Genomic DNA, 19,990 nt, shown 5'->3' on the forward strand with positions numbered 1-19,990 from the left:
GATGAGGCAGGCAGATGGGGATGGAAAACAGAGAGAAGAGATGAGGCAGGCAGATGGGGATGGAAAACAGAGAGACGGAGAGCAATGTGTTAGATAAAGAGGCAGGGATGATGAAAGGAAGCGGATGAGAAAGTGAGGTGGCAGTGGATGAGAGAGGGAGAGGCTATTTACATTTTGCAAAGCCTCAAAGCCTGTTTATCCAGCCTGCCTGCAGTCAAGCAAACAGCAGAACAGTGAAATAAGAACACAGTATTAAATGGTTGGCTGGCCTGTGAGGTATGCATTTAATAACCTTTAGTATGTGGGAATGTCTACAAGACGCATGCCTTCGTCGTTTAACCATGGTGGAACACAACCACACACACAGGAACAAACTCAGTATCCTTCATGACACTAATCATCTACTATTAGAAATAGGCTAGCTGTTACATATGCCTCTTGGAGGAGGGAACAACACCTTGCTACACTCAACTCCCCGTGGAGTGAAAGAGGTATGGGATTGTAGGTGCGGGTAAGGATGAAGAGAACACTACCATTTACAGGGAGTTTATTCCTAGAAAATACTCAACTTGTTCCAACATACAGCAGCATGTCTTGGTTGCAAACATAAGCCACAGCCAAAGGACACGGTGTAGCGGGAGGGACAAGGACACGGTGTAGCGGGAGGGACAAGGACACGGTGTAGCGGGAGGGACAAGGACACGGTGTAGCGGGAGGGACAAGGACACGGTGTAGCGGGAGGGACAAGGACACGGTGTAGCGGGAGGGACAAGGACACGGTGTAGCGGGAGGGACAAGGACACGGTGTAGCGGGAGGGACAAGGACACGGTGTAGCGGGAGGGACAAGGACACGGTGTAGCGGGAGGGACAAGGACACGGTGTAGCGGGAGGGACAAGGACACGGTGTAGCGGGAGGGACAAGGACACGGTGTAGCGGGAGGGACAAGGACACGGTGTAGCGGGAGGGACAAGGACACGGTGTAGCGGGAGGGACAAGGACACGGTGTAGCGGGAGGGACAAGGACACGGTGTAGCGGGAGGGACAAGGACACGGTGTAGCGGGAGGGATAAGGACACGGTGTAGCGGGAGGGATAAGGACACGGTGTAGCGGGAGGGATAAGGACACGGTGTAGCGGGAGGGATAAGGACACGTGTAGCGGGAGGGTAAGACACGGGAGGGGATAGACACGGTGTAGCGGGAGGGATAAGGACACGGTGTAGCGGGAGGGATAAGGACACGGTGTAGCGGGAGGGATAAGGACACGGTGTAGCGGGAGGGATAAGGACACGGTGTAGCGGGAGGGATAAGGACACGGTGTAGCGGGAGGGATAAGGACACGGTGTAGCGGGAGGGATAAGGACACAGTGTAGCGGGAGGGATAAGGACACAGTGTAGCGGGAGGGATAAGGACACAGTGTAGCGGGAGGGATAAGGACACAGTGTAGCGGGAGGGGGATAGCGGGAGGGATAAGGACACAGTGTAGCGGGAGGGATAAGGACACAGTGTAGCGGGAGGGGACACAGTGTAGCGGGAGGGATAAGGACACAGTGTAGCGGGAGGGATAAGGACACAGTGTAGCGGGAGGGATAAGGACACAGTGTAGCGGGAGGGATAAGGACACAGTGTGGCGGGAGGGATAAGGACACAGTGTACGGGAGGGATAAGGACACAGTGTAGCGGGAGGGATAAGGACACAGTGTAGCGGGAGGGGACACAGTGTAGCGGGAGGGATAAGGACACAGTGTAGCGGGAGGGATAAGGACACAGTGATAGCAGGGAGGGATAAGGACACAGTGTAGCGGGAGGGATAAGGACACAGTGTAGCGGGAGGGATAAGGACACAGTGTAGCGGGAGGGATAAGGACACAGTGTAGCGGGAGGGATAAGGACACAGTGTAGCGGGAGGGATAAGGACACAGTGTAGCGGGAGGGATAAGGACACAGTGTAGCGGGAGGGATAAGGACACAGTGTAGCGGGAGGGATAAGGACACAGTGTAGCGGGAGGGATAAGGACACAGTGTAGCGGGAGGGATAAGGACACAGTGTAGCGGGAGGGATAAGGACACAGTGTAGCGGGAGGGATAAGGACACAGTGTAGCGGGAGGGATAAGGACACAGTGTAGCGGGAGGGATAAGGACACAGTGTAGCGGGAGGGATAAGGACAGTGTAGCGGGAGGATAAGGACAGTGTAGCGGGAGGATAAGGACAGTGTAGCGGGAGGATAAGGACAGTGTAGCGGGAGGGATAAGGACAGTGTAGCGGGAGGATAAGGACAGTGTAGCGGGAGGATAAGGACAGTGTAGCGGGAGGATAAGGACAGTGTAGCGGGAGGATAAGGACACAGTACACTTGAAGTACAGTCAGGCCAGTCTTTTGACCAAAACCCATCCAATTATTCAATTCTAGACAGTAACCACACGCACACACACACAGCCCATCCCGACCCATTTAGTTCTGCCCATTGTAGCCTATCCCATATTCCCAGGTAATAACCACAGTCCACAACCACAGTCCACAGTAGTTGCAGTGCTGTGTGTTCAGTCCATCCCTGACCCCTTCCCTCCACAGTAGCCTGTGCATGGCCCCATCTCCTAATGAGGGCTCTACAGTGCTGTCCTCTCCCAGCCATCACTATGCATTACCTTCTACTGTACTGTCCTCTCCCAGCCATCACCACGCATTACCTTCTACTGTACTGTCCTCTCCCAGCCATCACCACGCATTACCTTCTACTGTACTGTCCTCTCCCAGCCATCACCACGCATTACCTTCTACTGTACCGTCCTCCCAGCCATCACTATGCATTACCTTCTACTGTACTGTCCTCTCCCAGCCATCACCACGCATTACCTTCTACTGTACCGTCCTCCCAGCCATCACTATGCATTACCTTCTACTGTACTGTCCTCTCCCAGCCATCACCACGCATTACCTTCTACAGTGCTGTCCTCTCCCAGCCATCACTATGCATTACCTTCTACTGTACTGTCCTCTCCCAGCCATCACTATGCATTACCTTCTACTGTACTGTCCTCTCCCAGCCATCACCACGCATTACCTTCTACTGTACCGTCCTCTCCCAGCCATCACTATGCATTACCTTCTACTGTACTGTCCTCTCCCAGCCATCACTATGCATTACCTTCTACTGTACTGTCCTCTCCCAGCCATCACTATGCATTACCTTCTACTGCCTGAGTTGTCCGCTGACACCACGTCTTGCCTACTGTAGACAATATGCCTAGTCTACTACACAACCACCTCACGTGATGATCTCAACTGATGTCTATATTTAACATCAGTGATCAGCCTGAGTCTTGCATTGCTTTGACCATTTCTAGAGTACATGTGAAGTCTAGCTAAGTAGGGGTTGAGTGTTTGAGTTGAGGGACTGCTAAAGTCCGTTAGGTCGTTTGATCCGGGGTCACATGCGGAATGCGTTGAGCCCAAGTTGATTACTCAAGAACCAGTTAGCACAGCCAGGTGTATGTGTCGCGGCTCATCTTCCCATTTGACAAACACAACCCCTCTATTCCACTGGGACCACTTAACACAGAAAGAATTGATCCATGTCACTCTCACATACAGGACAGCTGTTAGAGTAGTCAGACAACTTGATCCTGGAAACATTTACCAGCAATTGGATAGCTGACCAGCAGCGGCTGATGCTTACGACGAGGCCCAGTTAGCTCGGCCAGTTGTTTAACAGTCAGATCATTTGATACTCAGAGCTACAGTTGAAGTGTAGAGGCACTAAGTGCAGATCATTTGGTAAATGGACCATTTGGGATTTTACATAGAGATAGATCTACCGATATGCACGGCATCACCTGCACGCAAAACAAAGCTCTCGCGCCATCACCTGCACGCAAAACAAAGCTCTCGCGCCATCACCTGCACGCAAAACAAAGCTCTCGCGCCATCACCTGCACGCAAAACAAAGCTCTCGCGCCATCACCTGCACACTTTTTTGCTCCTTAGCTGGTGTGCCGTTTCTTGGCAGGTTCCTTGCACAACAGGGTTACTTCAAGCCTCAGATTACTCAGATTTCTCCAAATCTCCCAGTAAATGTTTTAAGTAGCAGAATGTCTATGATGGATCACATGCTGCCTAAGTCCTCCCCAAAGCAGTTTAGCCCCCAACAGCATCCACCCGGCCCCCAGCCCAAATGGCACCCTATATAGTACATTTGGGATCTAACCCTGAGCCCTAGACTCCAGCCCAAAGCAGCTTGGGGGTCCAAGCCTGGGCAGATTATTTATTGAATGTTGTGGTAGTGAGAACACCCTGGGCCTCATACAGACTGGTTAATGATGTGGTAGAGAGAACAAGGCCTTGTGCAGACTGGTTAATGATGTGGTAGAGAGAACAAGGCCTCGTACAGACTGGTTAATGATGTGGTAGAGAGAACAAGGCCTCGTGCAGACTGGTTAATGATGTGGTAGAGAGAACAAGGCCTCATACAGACTGGTTAATGATGTGGTAGAGAGAACAAGGCCTCATACAGACTGGTTAATGATGTGGTAGAGAGAACAAGGCCTCATACAGACTGGTTAATGATGTGGTAGAGAGAACAAGGCCTCATACAGACTGGTTAATGATGTGGTAGAGGGAACAAGGCCTCATACAGACTGGTTAATGATGTGGTAGAGAGAACAAGGCCTCATACAGACTGGTTAATGATGTGGTAGAGAGAACAAGGCCTCATACAGACTGGTTAATGATGTGGTAGAGGAACAAGGCCTCATACAGACTGGTTAATGATGTGGTAGAGGGAACAAGGCCTCATACAGACTGGTTAATGATGTGGTAGAGAGAACAAGGCCTCGTGCAGACTGGTTAATGATGTGGTAGAGAGAACAAGGCCTCATGCAGACTGGTTAATGATGTGGTAGAGAGAACAAGGCCTCATGCAGACTGGTTAATGATGTGGTAGAGAGAACAAGGCCTCATGCAGACTGGTTAATGATGTGGTAGAGAGAACAAGGCCTCATGCAGACTGGTTAATGATGTGGTAGAGAGAACAAGGCCTCATGCAGACTGGTTAATGATGTGGTAGAGAGAACAAGGCCTCATACAGACTGGTTAATGATGTGGTAGAGAGAACAAGGCCTCGTGCAGACTGGTTAATGATGTGGTAGAGAGAACAAGGCCTCATACAGACTGGTTAATGATGTGGTAGAGAGAACAAGGCCTCATGCAGACTGGTTAATGATGTGGTAGAGAGAACAAGGCCTCATGCAGACTGGTTAATGATGTGGTAGAGAGAACAAGGCCTCATGCAGACTGGTTAATGATGTGGTAGAGAGAACAAGGCCTCATACAGACTGGTTAATGATGTGGTAGAGGGAACAAGGCCTCATACAGACTGGTTAATGATGTGGTAGAGGGAACAAGGCCTCATACAGACTGGTTAATGATGTGGTAGAGGGAACAAGGCCTCATACAGACTGGTTAATGATGTGGTAGAGGGAACAAGGCCTCATACAGACTGGTTAATGATGTGGTAGAGGGAACAAGGCCTTGCTGCTGTGGATTGTTAATCCACAGATCAGCTGCTAAAGTTGCTACCAGGAATGCAACATGGTGCCCGTTTGTTTGCGTCGGACAATACTTTACAAAATGGGACGGATAAACAAACACGTAATGGGTTTAAAAAAAACACCCTGGACTTGGCAAACACACACAACCCACAGGCTTAGATGAACCTTGTGGTGTACAGAGGGAAAATTACATTAAAATTGATTATTTGAGAATTAGCAGTCTGCCATTACAAACATTGAGGTAATCCAATCGTGTTAATTAAATTCTGGTAAACAAGCCAAGCTTCTCCACAACAGAAGAACCCAGACTAGACACAGACACACAGTAACAGTACAGGGCTGACATTCATTTGAATGATGCAAAATATGGTACTGACTTCCAGGACTTTGCCAGCAGTAGAAGCCCGGAGGAGCGACTGAACTAGGAGCTCTGCATGTGGGATAAACAGAGGACAACTAACGCCTTGTTTCCACTAGTGATGCACCGATATGACATTTTTGGCCGATACCAATATCCAATATTCACAATTTTAGTGGCTTTTTAAGCATTCTAGTTCAGTTAAAATAGTTAACACACACACACACGGACGCAGCGGTCTAAGGTACTGCATCTCAGTGCAAGAATCATCACTACAGTCTCTGGTTTGAATCCAGGCTGTACCACATCCGGTTGTGATTGGGAGTCCTATATTACAGGGCACAATTGGCCCAGTGTCGTCAGGGCTGTCATTGTAAATAAGAATTTGATCTTAACCGACTTGCCTAGTTAAATAAAAGGTTACACACACACACACACAAGTTTTTTTGTTGGCATTTACGCATGTCCCCAATACCAGTAAAACATCATCAGAACCTATTTCTTTCACTTACTTGCTGTGCTGTTTCGTTCAGTCGTTTCATTCTCAACCAGGATTGTTATGGAAGCCCGTTTGGGTCTTTGTGTGTCAAAAACGATACACGTCAAATAACATCTGTTTCAGTAGCTATAGTTCGCTAGCTAACTATATAGCTAGGTGTCATAAAAATAATCCTAATTTATAAGAGAGAGTTCTTATTTGGTTAATTGTGGTCAGACTGATCAATGTGAAGGTAGCCACAATAAGGATTAGCCACAATAAGGATTAGCCACAATAAGGATTAGCCACAATAAGGATTAGCCACAAGTGGCCTTTGCTGTTCGCCTTCAAAATAAAATAATAGCATAATACTACTATGTATTAATTTGCATGTATTAGGGCCTATGGCTGCATGTATTAGGGCCTATGGCTGCATGCATTAGGGCCTATGGCTGCATGTATTAGGGCCTATGGCTGCATGCATTAGGGCCTATGGCTGGCTGCATGCATTAGGACCTATGGCTGCATGCATTAGGGCCTATGGCTGCATGTATTAGGGCCTATGGCTGCATGCATTAGGGCCTATGGCTGCATGCATTAGGGCCTATGGCTGCATGCATTAGGGCCTATGGCTGCATGCATTAGGACCTATGGCTGCATGTATTAGGACCTATGGCTGCATGCATTAGGGCCTATGGCTGCATGTATTAGGGCCTATGGCTGCATGCATTAGGGCCTATGGCTGCATGCATTAGGGCCTATGGCTGCATGCATTAGGGCCTATGGCTGCATGCATTAGGGCCTATGGCTGCATGCATTAGGACCTATGGCTGCATGTATTAGGGCCTATGGCTGCATGTATTAGGACCTATGGCTGCATGTATTAGGACCTATGGCTGCATGCATTAGGGCCTATGGCTGCATGCATTAGGGCCTATGGCTGCATGCATTAGGACCTATGGCTGCATGTATTAGGACCTATGGCTGCATGTATTAGGACCTATGGCTGCATGTATTAGGACCTATGGCTGCATGTATTAGGACCTATGGCTGCATGTATTAGGCCTATGGCTGCATGCATTAGTGCATATGGCTGCATGCATTAGTGCCTATGGCTGCATGCATTAGTGCCTATGGCTGCATGCATTAGGGCCTATGGCTGCATGCATTCGGGCCTATGGCTGCATGCATTATTATTCAACCATGCTGGTCATTTATGAACATTTGAACATCTTGGCCACGTTCTGTTATAATCTCCACCCTGCACAGCCAGAAGAGGACTGGCCACCCCACATATGCTCTCTCTAATTCTCTCTTTCTTTCTCATCATTAGGACCTGAGCCCTATGGGACCGTGCCCCAGGACTACCTGACATGATGGCTCCTTGCTGTCCCCAGTCCACCTGACTGTGCTGCTGCTCCAGTTTCAACTGTTCTGCCTTATTATTATTCGACCATGCTGGTCATTTATGAACATTTGAACATCTTGGTCATGTTCTCTTATAATCTCTACCCGGCACAGCCAGCATTAGGACTATGGCCACCCCACATTAGCCCCGGTTCCTCTCTAGGTTTCTTCCTATGGCTTTTGGCCTTTCTAGGGAGTTTTTCCTAGCCACCGTGCTTTTACACCTGCATTGTTTGCTGTTTGGGGTTTTAGGCTGGGTTTCTGTACAGCACTTTGAGATATCAGCTGATGTACGAATGGGCTATATAAATAAATTTGATTTGATTTGATGCATTAGGGCCTATGGCTGCATGCATTAGGGCCTATGGCTGCATGCATTAGGGCCTATGGCTGCATGCATTAGGGCCTATGGCTGCATGCATTAGGGCCTATGGCTGCATGTATTAGGGCCTATGGCTGCATGCATTAGGGCCTATGGCTGCATGCATTAGGGCCTATGGCTGCATGCATTAGGGCCTATGGCTGCATGCATTAGGGCCTATGGCTGCATGCATTAGGGCCTATGGCTGCATGTATTAGGGCCTATGGCTGCATGTATTAGGACCTATGGCTGCATGTATTAGGACCTATGGCTGCATGTATTAGGACCTATGGCTGCATGTATTAGGGCCTATGGCTGCATGTATTAGGGCCTATGGCTGCATGTATTAGGACCTATGGCTGCATGTATTAGGGCCTATGGCTGCATGTATTAGGGCCTATGGCTGCATGTATTAGGGCCTATGGCTGCATGTATTAGGACCTATGGCTGCATGTATTAGGACCTATGGCTGCATGTATTAGGACCTATGGCTGCATGTATTAGGACCTATGGCTGCATGTATTAGGGCCTATGGCTGCATGTATTAGGGCCTATGGCTGCATGTATTAGGGCCTATGGCTGCATGTATTAGGGCCTATGGCTGCATGTATTAGGGCCTATGGCTGCATGTATTAGGACCTATGGCTGCATGCATTAGGACCTATGGCTGCATGTATTAGGGCCTATGGCTGCATGCATTAGGGCCTATGGCTGCATGTATTAGGGCCTATGGCTGCATGTATTAGGGCCTATGGCTGCATGTATTAGGGCCTATGGCTGCATGTATTAGGGCCTATGGCTGCATGTATTAGGGCCTATGGCTGCATGCATTAGGGCCTATGGCTGCATGTATTAGGGCCTATGGCTGCATGTATTAGTGCCTATGGCTGCATGTATTAGTGCCTATGGCTGCATGTATTAGTGCCTATGGCTGCATGTATTAGGGCCTATGGCTGCATGTATTAGGGCCTATGGCTGCATGTATTAGGGCCTATGGCTGCATGTATTAGGGCCTATGGCTGCATGTATTAGGGCCTATGGCTGCATGTATTAGGACCTATGGCTGCATGCATTAGGACCTATGGCTGCATGCATTAGGACCTATAGCTGCATGTATTAGGGCCTATGGCTGCATGCATTAGGACCTATAGCTGCATGCATTAGGGCCCACAGTAGCAAAATGCTTTAAAAACAGAAAACACAAGCCTTTCTTATTGGACACGTTTAGGTTGTTCCTGTTTCAGTCCATTTTATTTGGTGCCTATTAAATAGGACCCATGTGTCCTTGACCATTGAGAGTCCAAGCTGTGCTGTGCTAGTTCTGGCTCGGAGCTCAAGCCTCTAGCTTCCTTCCGTCTCTGGGTATTCACATCAGCACTGCACTGAGTAAATCACGTTGGCTGGCTGCCCCTAACCCAGTGGTAACAGTGGCCTCTCTCCCTCTGTGCCCCTCTCCCTCTAGAGCAAGGTGCTCCCTCTCTCTTTCCATTTGTCTCCCTCCCAGTCTCTATCCATCCTCTCTCCACACTACCCCCTCTTTTCTCCCTCTCCAAATCACAGATTCAGTGATCAGAGGGACTGCCTGTCACAGCCCATTTTATACAGCCCACAAAGCCGAGCATTTCCAAAGCAGAAGCAGCACTCAGATATTTCCATCAAAAGGCTGCTGTGGCCAACAAGCTCTGCTGCCTATTTTCTGCACGGTTTCCTCTGGTTGTTACATATCACTGAAACCAGGCCAACTGCCACTGCAGAGACCCACCTCCAACCTAGGTCTACGTCCCAAACAGTGTCTTATTCCCTACCTAGTGCACTAGGGCCCATAGGGCTCTGGTCAAAAGTAGTGCACGACAGGGAACAGGATGCCATTTGGGACATACGCCAGGTCAAATGTACATTTTTGTATAAAAAACAAACAATAAAAGTTGCAGTCATCGTCTCTACTTCTAGGAGTGAAAGGTTCAACAGAAACATGATGACTCATCTGGCTATAGGGCCTTCCATCATCCTGACTGTGAACACAGACCCCTGGAGACCGTGGTAAACAGATGTCACCACTCCAACATGTGGGGTACAGACTAGTGAATGTTAGTCTACATGAGTTCCTCGGTCATCTGCAGTGATCAGAATGTCTACTAGGAATAAGTTTCATCTGAACAGTTGTTTCACGACAGAGTACAGAGTGCAGTATCTGCAGGTATAGTAGCAGAAAGGAAGGGACAGGAGACTAAAACACTGACACGCCGAAGGCGGACCTTTATGATCCAAGCATAGCGAATAAAAACATACGGGACCTTCCAGACAGTGTGCAGAGAAGTCAGGCTGCATCTGAAAGGCACTCTGTTTGCTACACAGTGCACTACTGGATGAGACCTATGGGGCCCCGGTCAAAAGCACAGCATTAGCTAAACAGGAAACTGGGTGCAATTTCACATGCAGCCATTCTCTCTCCTACCATGGTACCTACCAGCTGCCCTCGTCATCCACCTCTGCAAGGTCTTCCCATAGGTCCAGAACATCCACTTCATCCAGAGCCAACTGGTCCACCCCCGAGTCGCTCTCCGCCAGGGTCTCAGACTCATAACTGTCCAAAGAGGGACTCTCTGGGGTTGTGCTTAGCCCCTGGGTCTGCGCCGGTCCTGGTTCATTCCCACACGGCAGGTTCAGAAAGCCTGCACACAGTCCACCATCCTCCTCTTCCCGGTTAACTACAGGGAGCTGGGACATATCCTCACTGCTACTACTGTCCTGAAGAGGGGACAGCTCCAAGTCACTACTGCTGTCCTGAGGAGGGGACAGTTCCAAGTCACTACTGCTGTCCTGAGGAGGGGACAGTTCCAAGTCACTACTGCTGCCCTCTTGTTCCGTTCCACAGCTTCCACTGCTCCCCAACCTGAGAGAGGAGTTGGTGTTGATCACTCCTTCACAGGAGGAGATTATCTCATTGATGTTGGTACTGGTTGTGAGGTTACGGTTTGTGGTGGTCCCTCTGAGATGTAGATTCTTACTGCCTCCCCTGTTTCGGAGTGTTTGATTCTGGACCTCAAGTCTTCGAATGAGTTCCTGGAGCTTACGTACCTCCTCCAACTCCACCCCTGCTAGCTCCTGCTCCTCCTCGTAGCTCGGCTGGGAGGGCTTCACAAGACCCTCGGCACAGTCGTTGTCTGCTGGTTGCACCGCACTGGAGCTGTGCGGAACTACCATGTTTCTCCCGGTCTGCTAGAGGAAGAGAATGTTTCGATCAGCAGCTTGCTCAAGGAACAACAAATCATCAGATCTTGGGTACAGACGCTCAGCGAGGTACAGATCATGGTTGAAAACAATGGGGGGGGGGGTCACCGCGTTGCGTAAAATGGCTCATTATTAGCTGGACTGTTGTGAGATTAGCAGTTGATGATCTTGTAATCAAATCATCCGAACAACCAAACTACGAGCTAATCGTCGGGGGGGAATAGCTAATCAATTTGATCATAGCAACGTTTGCTTGCCAATAAAGCCAAGGCCATATAGACGGGGGTTAAATATATTTTCTGCCTAGATCAATTAACTAGCAAGTTCCCATGATTAGCACCAATAATACCGCCATGATGAATAAAGAAATGTCCTAAAATAACGACCGAAGCCTCAAAGGCTGACAAATTACCGGCTAGCGGCACAAACAGCCCCACACTCTTTCAGTTTCATTGAATGCCGCCAACATTTACAGTTAAGAGAAGTCCAGCTTCTTCTTGCTATTTGTCATTAGCTAATTATCAAAAGTACAACTTTAATACACATGCATTTATAATAATATATAACTCTAAAACACACACATGCATTTATATAATTTATCATGCAAGCCAATAGATAATTTGATGTTATATCGATGCATTTTCAAAAGAGTCGTTGGGTTAGTTAGCTGAACATAACAAACCTGCTGTACCTGCACCGGTTGAGCTGAGCCGTGTTGGTGTCAAAAGATGTTCGAATGAGCCTGCTAAATCCAACAAACGAGAGTTTGCATGAATCAAGTGGGTTTGCAAGGTATACTAAAAACGTAAATCATATGTATCAACAAACAAAAAAAGTACAGCTATATGATTGTCGATGTGATGTGGGGGGACCACGCTAAGCCATTTTCCCCGTTAGCCTGTAATTGGCTAGCTAACTAGCAGCTATGTTTTGCCAGCTTTTGAGGGACTCGAGTTGACCCAATCAGGGCATTGCTCCCGCCCCGTACTTGACATGACCACGATATTTGGTGCCACCTGCAGGATACTCCAGGTGTTGCCTGTCGTTCCCTTCTCATACGCTAGAGGTCGCCGAATACAAGGAGAAAGCAAAAGTAAACATGCAACCCAATGGCACACCTGGGGTGCATTCAGTTCACTTCAACGTTTGCTACGTTGCGTGACTATTTGTACTTAACGACACATTTCCCCAAAACGCTGAGCATTGTTCTTCAACAGCATTTGAGGTATAGCCACAAAAATGTCAGTCGACATGAGAGTAAATTAGATGTATTGGGAATGTTTGGTTGTACTAGTTATGTAATCTACCACAATACCTATAATTATCAAAATAACCCGTCTTCAACATAACAGAACGACATGATCTGTGAAAGGGGAAGAAAACAAACAGGAAAATAACTCCTCTGTAGTATTGTGACGCCACACCTCTCTTTATCTGTGCCAAGATAACACACCAAAACGTACCAGCATTGCTCAAGTTCTGCAGAGCTCTTACTTCTGTTGCAAAGGTGATTCTCACGGCAATAAACATGCTTCACTTATTGAACTGTACCCGTAGATCATAGAGCTATGAGTAAGTAGTAGCCTACGACCAGAAACAAGCTCAGGGCAGGGACTAGATCTGATGTTGACCTAGTGGAAGAATACTGGGTTGGGTTCCCAAAGTGAAGGCAGAGAGAGAGGGTGGAACCTGTGAGGAGTGTCAGTTTGATAGTAACTCTGCTGGCTCGGGAACGTGTACTAACAAGTATGCACATGTTACTGTGTGTGTACACCACCATATTCTTCACTATATCAACGTTTATTTGTCACGTGCGCCGAATACAAGTGAGATGCTTGCTTAAAAGCCCTAACCAACAGTGCAATTTTTAAGTAAAATATAGGTATGAGGTGAACAATAGATAAGTAATGAAATAAAACAACAGTAAAAAGACAGTGAAAAATAACAGTAGCGAGGCTATATACAGTAGTGAGGCTATATACAGTAGCGAGGCTATATACAGTAGCGAGGCTATATACAGTAGAGAGGCTATATACAGTAGAGAGGCTATATACAGTAGAGAGGCTATATACAGTAGAGAGGCTATATACAGTAGAGAGGCTATATACAGTAGCGAGGCTATGTACAGTAGAGAGGCTATATACAGTAGCGAGGCTATATACAGTAGAGAGGCTATATACAGTAGAGAGGCTATATACAGTAGCGAGGCTATGTACAGTAGAGAGGCTATATACAGTAGCGAGGCTATGTACAGTAGAGAGGCTATATACAGTAGGGAGGCTATATACAGTAGGGAGGCTATATACAGTAGCAAGGCTATATACAGTAGAGAGGCTATATACAGTAGCGAGGCTATGTACAGTAGAGAGGCTATATACAGTAGGGAGGCTATATACAGTAGGGAGGCTATATACAGTAGCAAGGCTATATACAGTAGAGAGGCTATATACAGTAGAGAGGCTATATACAGTAGAGAGGCTATATACAGTAGCGAGGCTATGTACAGTAGAGAGGCTATATACAGTAGGGAGGCTATATACAGTAGGGAGGCTATATACAGTAGCAAGGCTATATACAGTAGAGAGGCTATATACAGTAGCGAGGCTATGTACAGTAGAGAGGCTATATACAGTAGCGAGGCTATGTACAGTAGAGAGGCTATATACAGTAGAGAGGCTATATACAGTAGAGAGGCTATATACAGTAGGGAGGCTATATACAGTAGGGAGGCTATATACAGTAGCAAGGCTATATACAGTAGAGAGGCTATATACAGTAGCGAGGCTATATACAGTAGAGAGGCTATATACAGTAGCGAGGCTATGTACAGTAGAGAGGCTATATACAGTAGCGAGGCTATATACAGTAGAGAGGCTATATACAGTAGAGAGGCTATATACAGTAGAGAGGCTATATACAGTAGCGAGGCTATATACAGTAGGGAGGCTATATACAGTAGCAAGGCTATATACAGTAGAGAGGCTATATACAGTAGAGAGGCTATATACAGTAGAGAGGCTATATACAGTAGCGAGGCTATATACAGTAGGGAGGCTATATACAGTAGCAAGGCTATATACAGTAGAGAGGCTATATACAGTAGAGAGGCTATATACAGTAGAGAGGCTATATACAGTAGCGAGGCTATGTACAGTAGAGAGGCTATATACAGTAGCGAGGCTATATACAGTAGAGAGGCTATATACAGTAGAGAGGCTATATACAGTAGCGAGGCTATGTACAGTAGAGAGGCTATATACAGTAGCGAGGCTATATACAGTAGAGAGGCTATATACAGTAGAGAGGCTATATATAGTAGAGAGGCTATATACAGTAGAGAGGCTATATACAGTAGAGAGGCTATATACAGTAGCGAGGCTATGTACAGTAGAGAGGCTATATACAGTAGCGAGGCTATATACAGTAGAGAGGCTATATACAGTAGAGAGGCTATATACAGTAGAGAGGCTATATACAGTAGCGAGGCTATATACAGTAGGGAGGCTATATACAGTAGCAAGGCTATATACAGTAGAGAGGCTATATACAGTAGCGAGGCTATATACAGTAGAGAGGCTATATACAGTAGAGAGGCTATATACAGTAGGGAGGCTATATACAGTAGAGAGGCTATATACAGTAGTGAGGCTATATACAGTAGAGAGGTTATATACAGTAGCGAGGCTATATACAGTAGAGAGGCTATATACAGTAGAGAGGTTATATACAGTAGCGAGGCTATATACAGTAGAGAGGCTATATACAGTAGTGAGGCTATATACAGTAGAGAGGCTATAACAGTAGAGAGGCTATATACAGTAGAGAGGCTATATACAGTAGCGAGGCTATGTACAGTAGAGAGGCTATATACAGTAGTGAGGCTATATACAGTAGAGAGGCTATATATAGTAGTGAGGCTATATACAGTAGTGAGGCTATATACAGTAGAGAGGCTATATACAGTAGCGAGGCTATATACAGTAGCGAGGCTATATACAGTAGAGAGGCTATAACAGTAGAGAGGCTATATACAGTAGAGAGGCTATAACAGTAGAGAGGCTATGTACAGGCACCGGTTAGTCGGGCTGATTGAGGCAATATGTACATGTACGTATGGTTAAAGTGACTATGCATATATGATAAACAGAGAGTAGCAGCAGCGAAAAAGAGGGGTTGGGGGGTGGGCGGGTGGCGGGACACAATGCAGATAGTCCAGGTAGCCATTTGTTTGCCTGTTCAGCAGTCTTATGGCTTTGGGGAGAAGCTGTTTAGAAGCCTTTTTGTCCTAGACTTGGCGCTCCGGTACCGCTTGCCATGCGGTAGCAGAGAGAACAGTCTATGACTGGGGTGGCTGGGGTCAATTTTTTGACAATTATTAGGGCCTTCCTCTGACACTGCCTGGTGTAGAGGTACTGGACGGCAGGCAGCTTAGCCCCAGTGATGTACTGGGCCGTTCGCACTACTCTCTGTCGTGCCTTGCGGTCGGATACCGAGCAGTTGCCATACCAGGCGGTGATGCAACCAGTCAGGATGCTCTCGATGTTGCAGCTGTAGAACCTTTTGAGGATCTGAGGACCCATGACAAATCTTTTTTTTTGTTTCCTGAGGGGGAATAGGCTTTTTCGTGCCCTCTTCACACCTGTCTTGGTGTGCTTGGACCATTCTAGTTGTTGGTGATGTGGACACCAAGGAACTGGAAGCTCCCAACCTGCTCCACTACAGCCCCGTAGATGAGAATGGGGGCGTGGCTCGGTCCTCCTTTTCCTGTAGTCCACAATCATCTCCTTTGTCTTGATTATGTTGAGGGATAGGTTGTTATTCTGGCACCACCCGGCCAGGCCAGGAACTCCTCCCTATAGGATATCTCGTCGTTGCCGTTGACCAGGCCTACCACTGTTGTGTCGTCTGCAAACTTAATGATGGTGTTGGAGTCGTGCCTGGCCATGCAGTCGTGGGTGAACAGGGAGTACAAGAGGGGACTGAGCACACATCCCATGAGCTGTTATGGTGTTATGGTCTGGATTCAAAGTAAAGATGGGTGGGGGCTGTTCAAAAGGAAATTCAAACGTCTTATTGTGGCTAGATAACCACATTAAATATAGGATCAACATGGAGTTTGCTCGTTACATTTACTTACAGTACTTACTTACATTTGCTCCCTGTTGTTCATGTGTTACTCAGTGTCATCTGTCTTCTGCTAATAAGATCATGTGTCCTCTGTGAATACTGCACAGAGGAAACATTTACATGACATTTTACATCTCTCATTGTTATTCAGAGCGACTTACAGTCAGTTTACAATATGTTGCAATATGTGAAATATCTCCCTGGTTTATTTTTCCCCGTTTGATGTCTTATCTGTCTCATCACCACAAACACTCATCTACTCCAACAAATACAAGGAAGTACACGACAACAATTCCTGCCTGACTGCCATCACTACACACACACACACACACGCACACACGCGCACGCACGTGCACGCGCACACACACACACACACACACACACACACACACACACACACACACACACACACACACACCACCATTGTTTCTGTACCCATGAAAGCAAAGGTAACTGAACTAAATGACTATCGCCCCGTAGCACTCACTTCTGTCATCATGATGTGCTTTGAGGGACTTATCATATCACCTCTACCTTACCTGACACCCTAGACCCACTTCAATTTGCTTACCACCCCAATAGATCCACAGACAATGCAATCGCCATCACACTGCACACTGCCCTATTCCATCTGGACATGATGAATACCTATGTAAGAATGCTGTTCATTGAGTATAGCTCAGCGTTCAACTCCATAGTACCCTCCAAGCTCATCACTAAGCTCGAGGCCCTGGGTCTGAACCCCGCCATGTGTAACTCGGTCCTGGACTTCTTGATGGGCCGCGCTATATATATATATATAATTTTCAACTGGCATCCGGGGTCAGCCCTCAGGCACCCGGCCCGCTACAAGGAGTCGCTAGAGCGCAATGAGCCAACTAAAGCCACACTAGCCAAACCCTCCCCTAACCCGGACGACGCTGGGCCAAACCCTCCCCTAACCCGGACGACGCTGGGCCAAACTCTCCCCTAACCCGGACGATGCTGGGCCAAACCCTCCCCTAACCCGGATGACGCTGGGCCAATTGTGCTCCGTCCTATGGGACTCCCGACCACAGCTGGTTGTGGCACAGTCCAGGATATGAACCCGGGACCGTAGTAACGCAATGCAGTGCCTTAGACTGCTGCACCACTCTGGAGCCCAAAATATTTACATATTCTTAATTCCATTCCTTTACTTTAAATTTGTGTGTATTGTTGTGAAATTGTTAGATATTACTTGTTAGATATTATTGCAATGTTGGAGCTAGAAACACAAGCATTTCGCTCACAGTAACATCTGCTAAACATGTGTATTTGGGTATTTTATTAGGATCCCCATTAGCGGTTGCAACAGCAGCAGCTACTCTTCCTGGGTTCCACACAGAACATGAAACATGACATAACAGCAGCAGCTACTCTTCCTGGGTTCCACACAGAACATGAAACATGACATAACAGCAGCAGCTACTCTTCCTGGGTTCCACACAGAACATGAAACATGACATAACAGCAGCAGCTACTCTTCCTGGGTTCCACACAGAACATGAAACATGACATAACAGCAGCAGCTACTCTTCCTGGGTTCCACACAGAACATGAAACATGACATAACAGCAGCAGCTACTCTTCCTGGGTTCCACACAGAACATGAAACATGACATAACAGCAGCAGCTACTCTTCCTGGGTTCCACACAGAACATGAAACATGACATAACAGCAGCAGCTACTCTTCCTGGGTTCCACACAGAACATGAAACATGACATAACAGCAGCAGCTACTCTTCCTGGGTTCCACACAGAACATGAAACATGACATAACAGCAGCAGCTACTCTTCCTGGGTTCCACACAGAACATGAAACATGACATAACAGCAGCAGCTACTCTTCCTGTGTTCCACACAGAACATGAAACATGACATAACAGCAGCAGCTACTCTTCCTGTGTTCCACACAGAACATGAAACATGACATAACAGCAGCAGCTACTCTTCCTGGGTTCCACACAGAACATGAAACATGACATAACAGCAGCAGCTACTCTTCCTGGGTTCCACACAGAACATGAAACATGACATAACAGCAGCAGCTACTCTTCCTGGGTTCCACACAGAACATGAAACATGACATAACAGCAGCAGCTACTCTTCCTGTGTTCCACACAGAACATGAAACATGACATAACAGCAGCAGCTACTCTTCCTGTGTTCCACACAGAACATGAAACATGACATAACAGCAGCAGCTACTCTTCCTGGGTTCCACACAGAACATGAAACATGACATAACAGCAGCAGCTACTCTTCCTGGGTTCCACACAGAACATGAAACATGACATAACAGCAGCAGCTACTCTTCCTGGGTTCCACACAGAACATGAAACATGACATAACAGCAGCAGCTACTCTTCCTGTGTTCCACACAGAACATGAAACATGACATAACAGCAGCAGCTACTCTTCCTGGGTTCCACACAGAACATGAAACATGACATAACAGCAGCAGCTACTCTTCCTGGGTTCCACACAGAACATGAAACATGACATAACAGCAGCAGCTACTCTTCCTGGGTTCCACACAGAACATGAAACATGACATAACAGCAGCAGCTACTCTTCCTGTGTTCCACACAGAACATGAAACATGACATAACAGCAGCAGCTACTCTTCCTGTGTTCCACACAGAACATGAAACATGACATAACAGCAGCAGCTACTCTTCCTGGGTTCCACACAGAACATGAAACATGACATAACAGCAGCAGCTACTCTTCCTGGGTTCCACACAGAACATGAAACATGACATAACAGCAGCAGCTACTCTTCCTGGGTTCCACACAGAACATGAAACATGACATAACAGCAGCAGCTACTCTTCCTGTGTTCCACACAGAACATGAAACATGACATAACAGCAGCAGCTACTCTTCCTGGGTTCCACACAGAACATGAAACATGACATAACAGCAGCAGCTACTCTTCCTGGGTTCCACACAGAACATGAAACATGACATAACAGCAGCAGCTACTCTTCCTGGGTTCCACACAGAACATGAAACATGACATAACAGCAGCAGCTACTCTTCCTGGGTTCCACACAGAACATGAAACATGACATAACAGCAGCAGCTACTCTTCCTGTGTTCCACACAGAACATGAAACATGACATAACAGCAGCAGCTACTCTTCCTGGGTTCACACAGAACATGAAACATGACATAACAGCAGCAGCTACTCTTCCTGGGTTCCACACAGAACATGAAACATGACATAACAGCAGCAGCTACTCTTCCTGGGTTCCACACAGAACATGAAACATGACATAACAGCAGCAGCTACTCTTCCTGGGTTCCACACAGAACATGAAACATGACATAACAGCAGCAGCTACTCTTCCTGTGTTCCACACAGAACATGAAACATGACATAACAGCAGCAGCTACTCTTCCTGGGTTCCACACAGAACATGAAACATGACATAACAGCAGCAGCTACTC

General features: G+C 47.2%; 1 protein-coding gene and 1 long non-coding RNA gene across 8 annotated transcripts in view; both read right to left on the bottom strand.

Annotated features, from left to right (window-relative positions):
* LOC118376437 (SLAIN motif-containing protein-like) overlaps window positions 1-12,311 on the bottom strand; it is a 29,592-nt gene extending 17,281 nt beyond the window's left edge. For 2 of the 5 annotated variants that reach the window (XM_052487741.1, XM_052487737.1), the window contains exons 1-2: window positions 12,067-12,311; window positions 10,621-11,372 (exon numbers count right to left, since the gene is read on the bottom strand). In XM_052487741.1, the coding sequence (XP_052343701.1) occupies window positions 10,621-11,357 (737 nt within the window). In that variant the 5' untranslated portion in view covers window positions 11,358-11,372; window positions 12,067-12,311. The remainder of the gene's footprint in view (window positions 1-10,620; window positions 11,373-12,066) is intronic. The other 3 variants (XM_052487740.1, XM_052487738.1, XM_052487739.1) reach the window with 3 other exon arrangements.
* LOC127913917 (uncharacterized) lies at window positions 6,835-8,827 on the bottom strand. Of its 3 annotated transcripts, none has more exons than XR_008087249.1 (3): window positions 8,793-8,827; window positions 8,397-8,528; window positions 6,835-7,033 (listed from the first exon to the last, which is right to left on the bottom strand). It is a non-coding gene; the product is annotated as an uncharacterized LOC127913917 (long non-coding RNA). The 3 variants fall into 3 exon arrangements; XR_008087248.1 differs by having other exon boundaries at window positions 6,835-7,209; XR_008087250.1 differs by lacking the exon at window positions 6,835-7,033 and adding an exon at window positions 7,296-7,341.
* Window positions 12,312-19,990: the final 7,679 nt, after the last annotated feature.

Source organism: Oncorhynchus keta, chromosome 30, assembly GCF_023373465.1.
Source record: "Oncorhynchus keta strain PuntledgeMale-10-30-2019 chromosome 30, Oket_V2, whole genome shotgun sequence".
NCBI classification, from domain to species: Eukaryota; Metazoa; Chordata; class Actinopteri; order Salmoniformes; family Salmonidae; genus Oncorhynchus; species Oncorhynchus keta.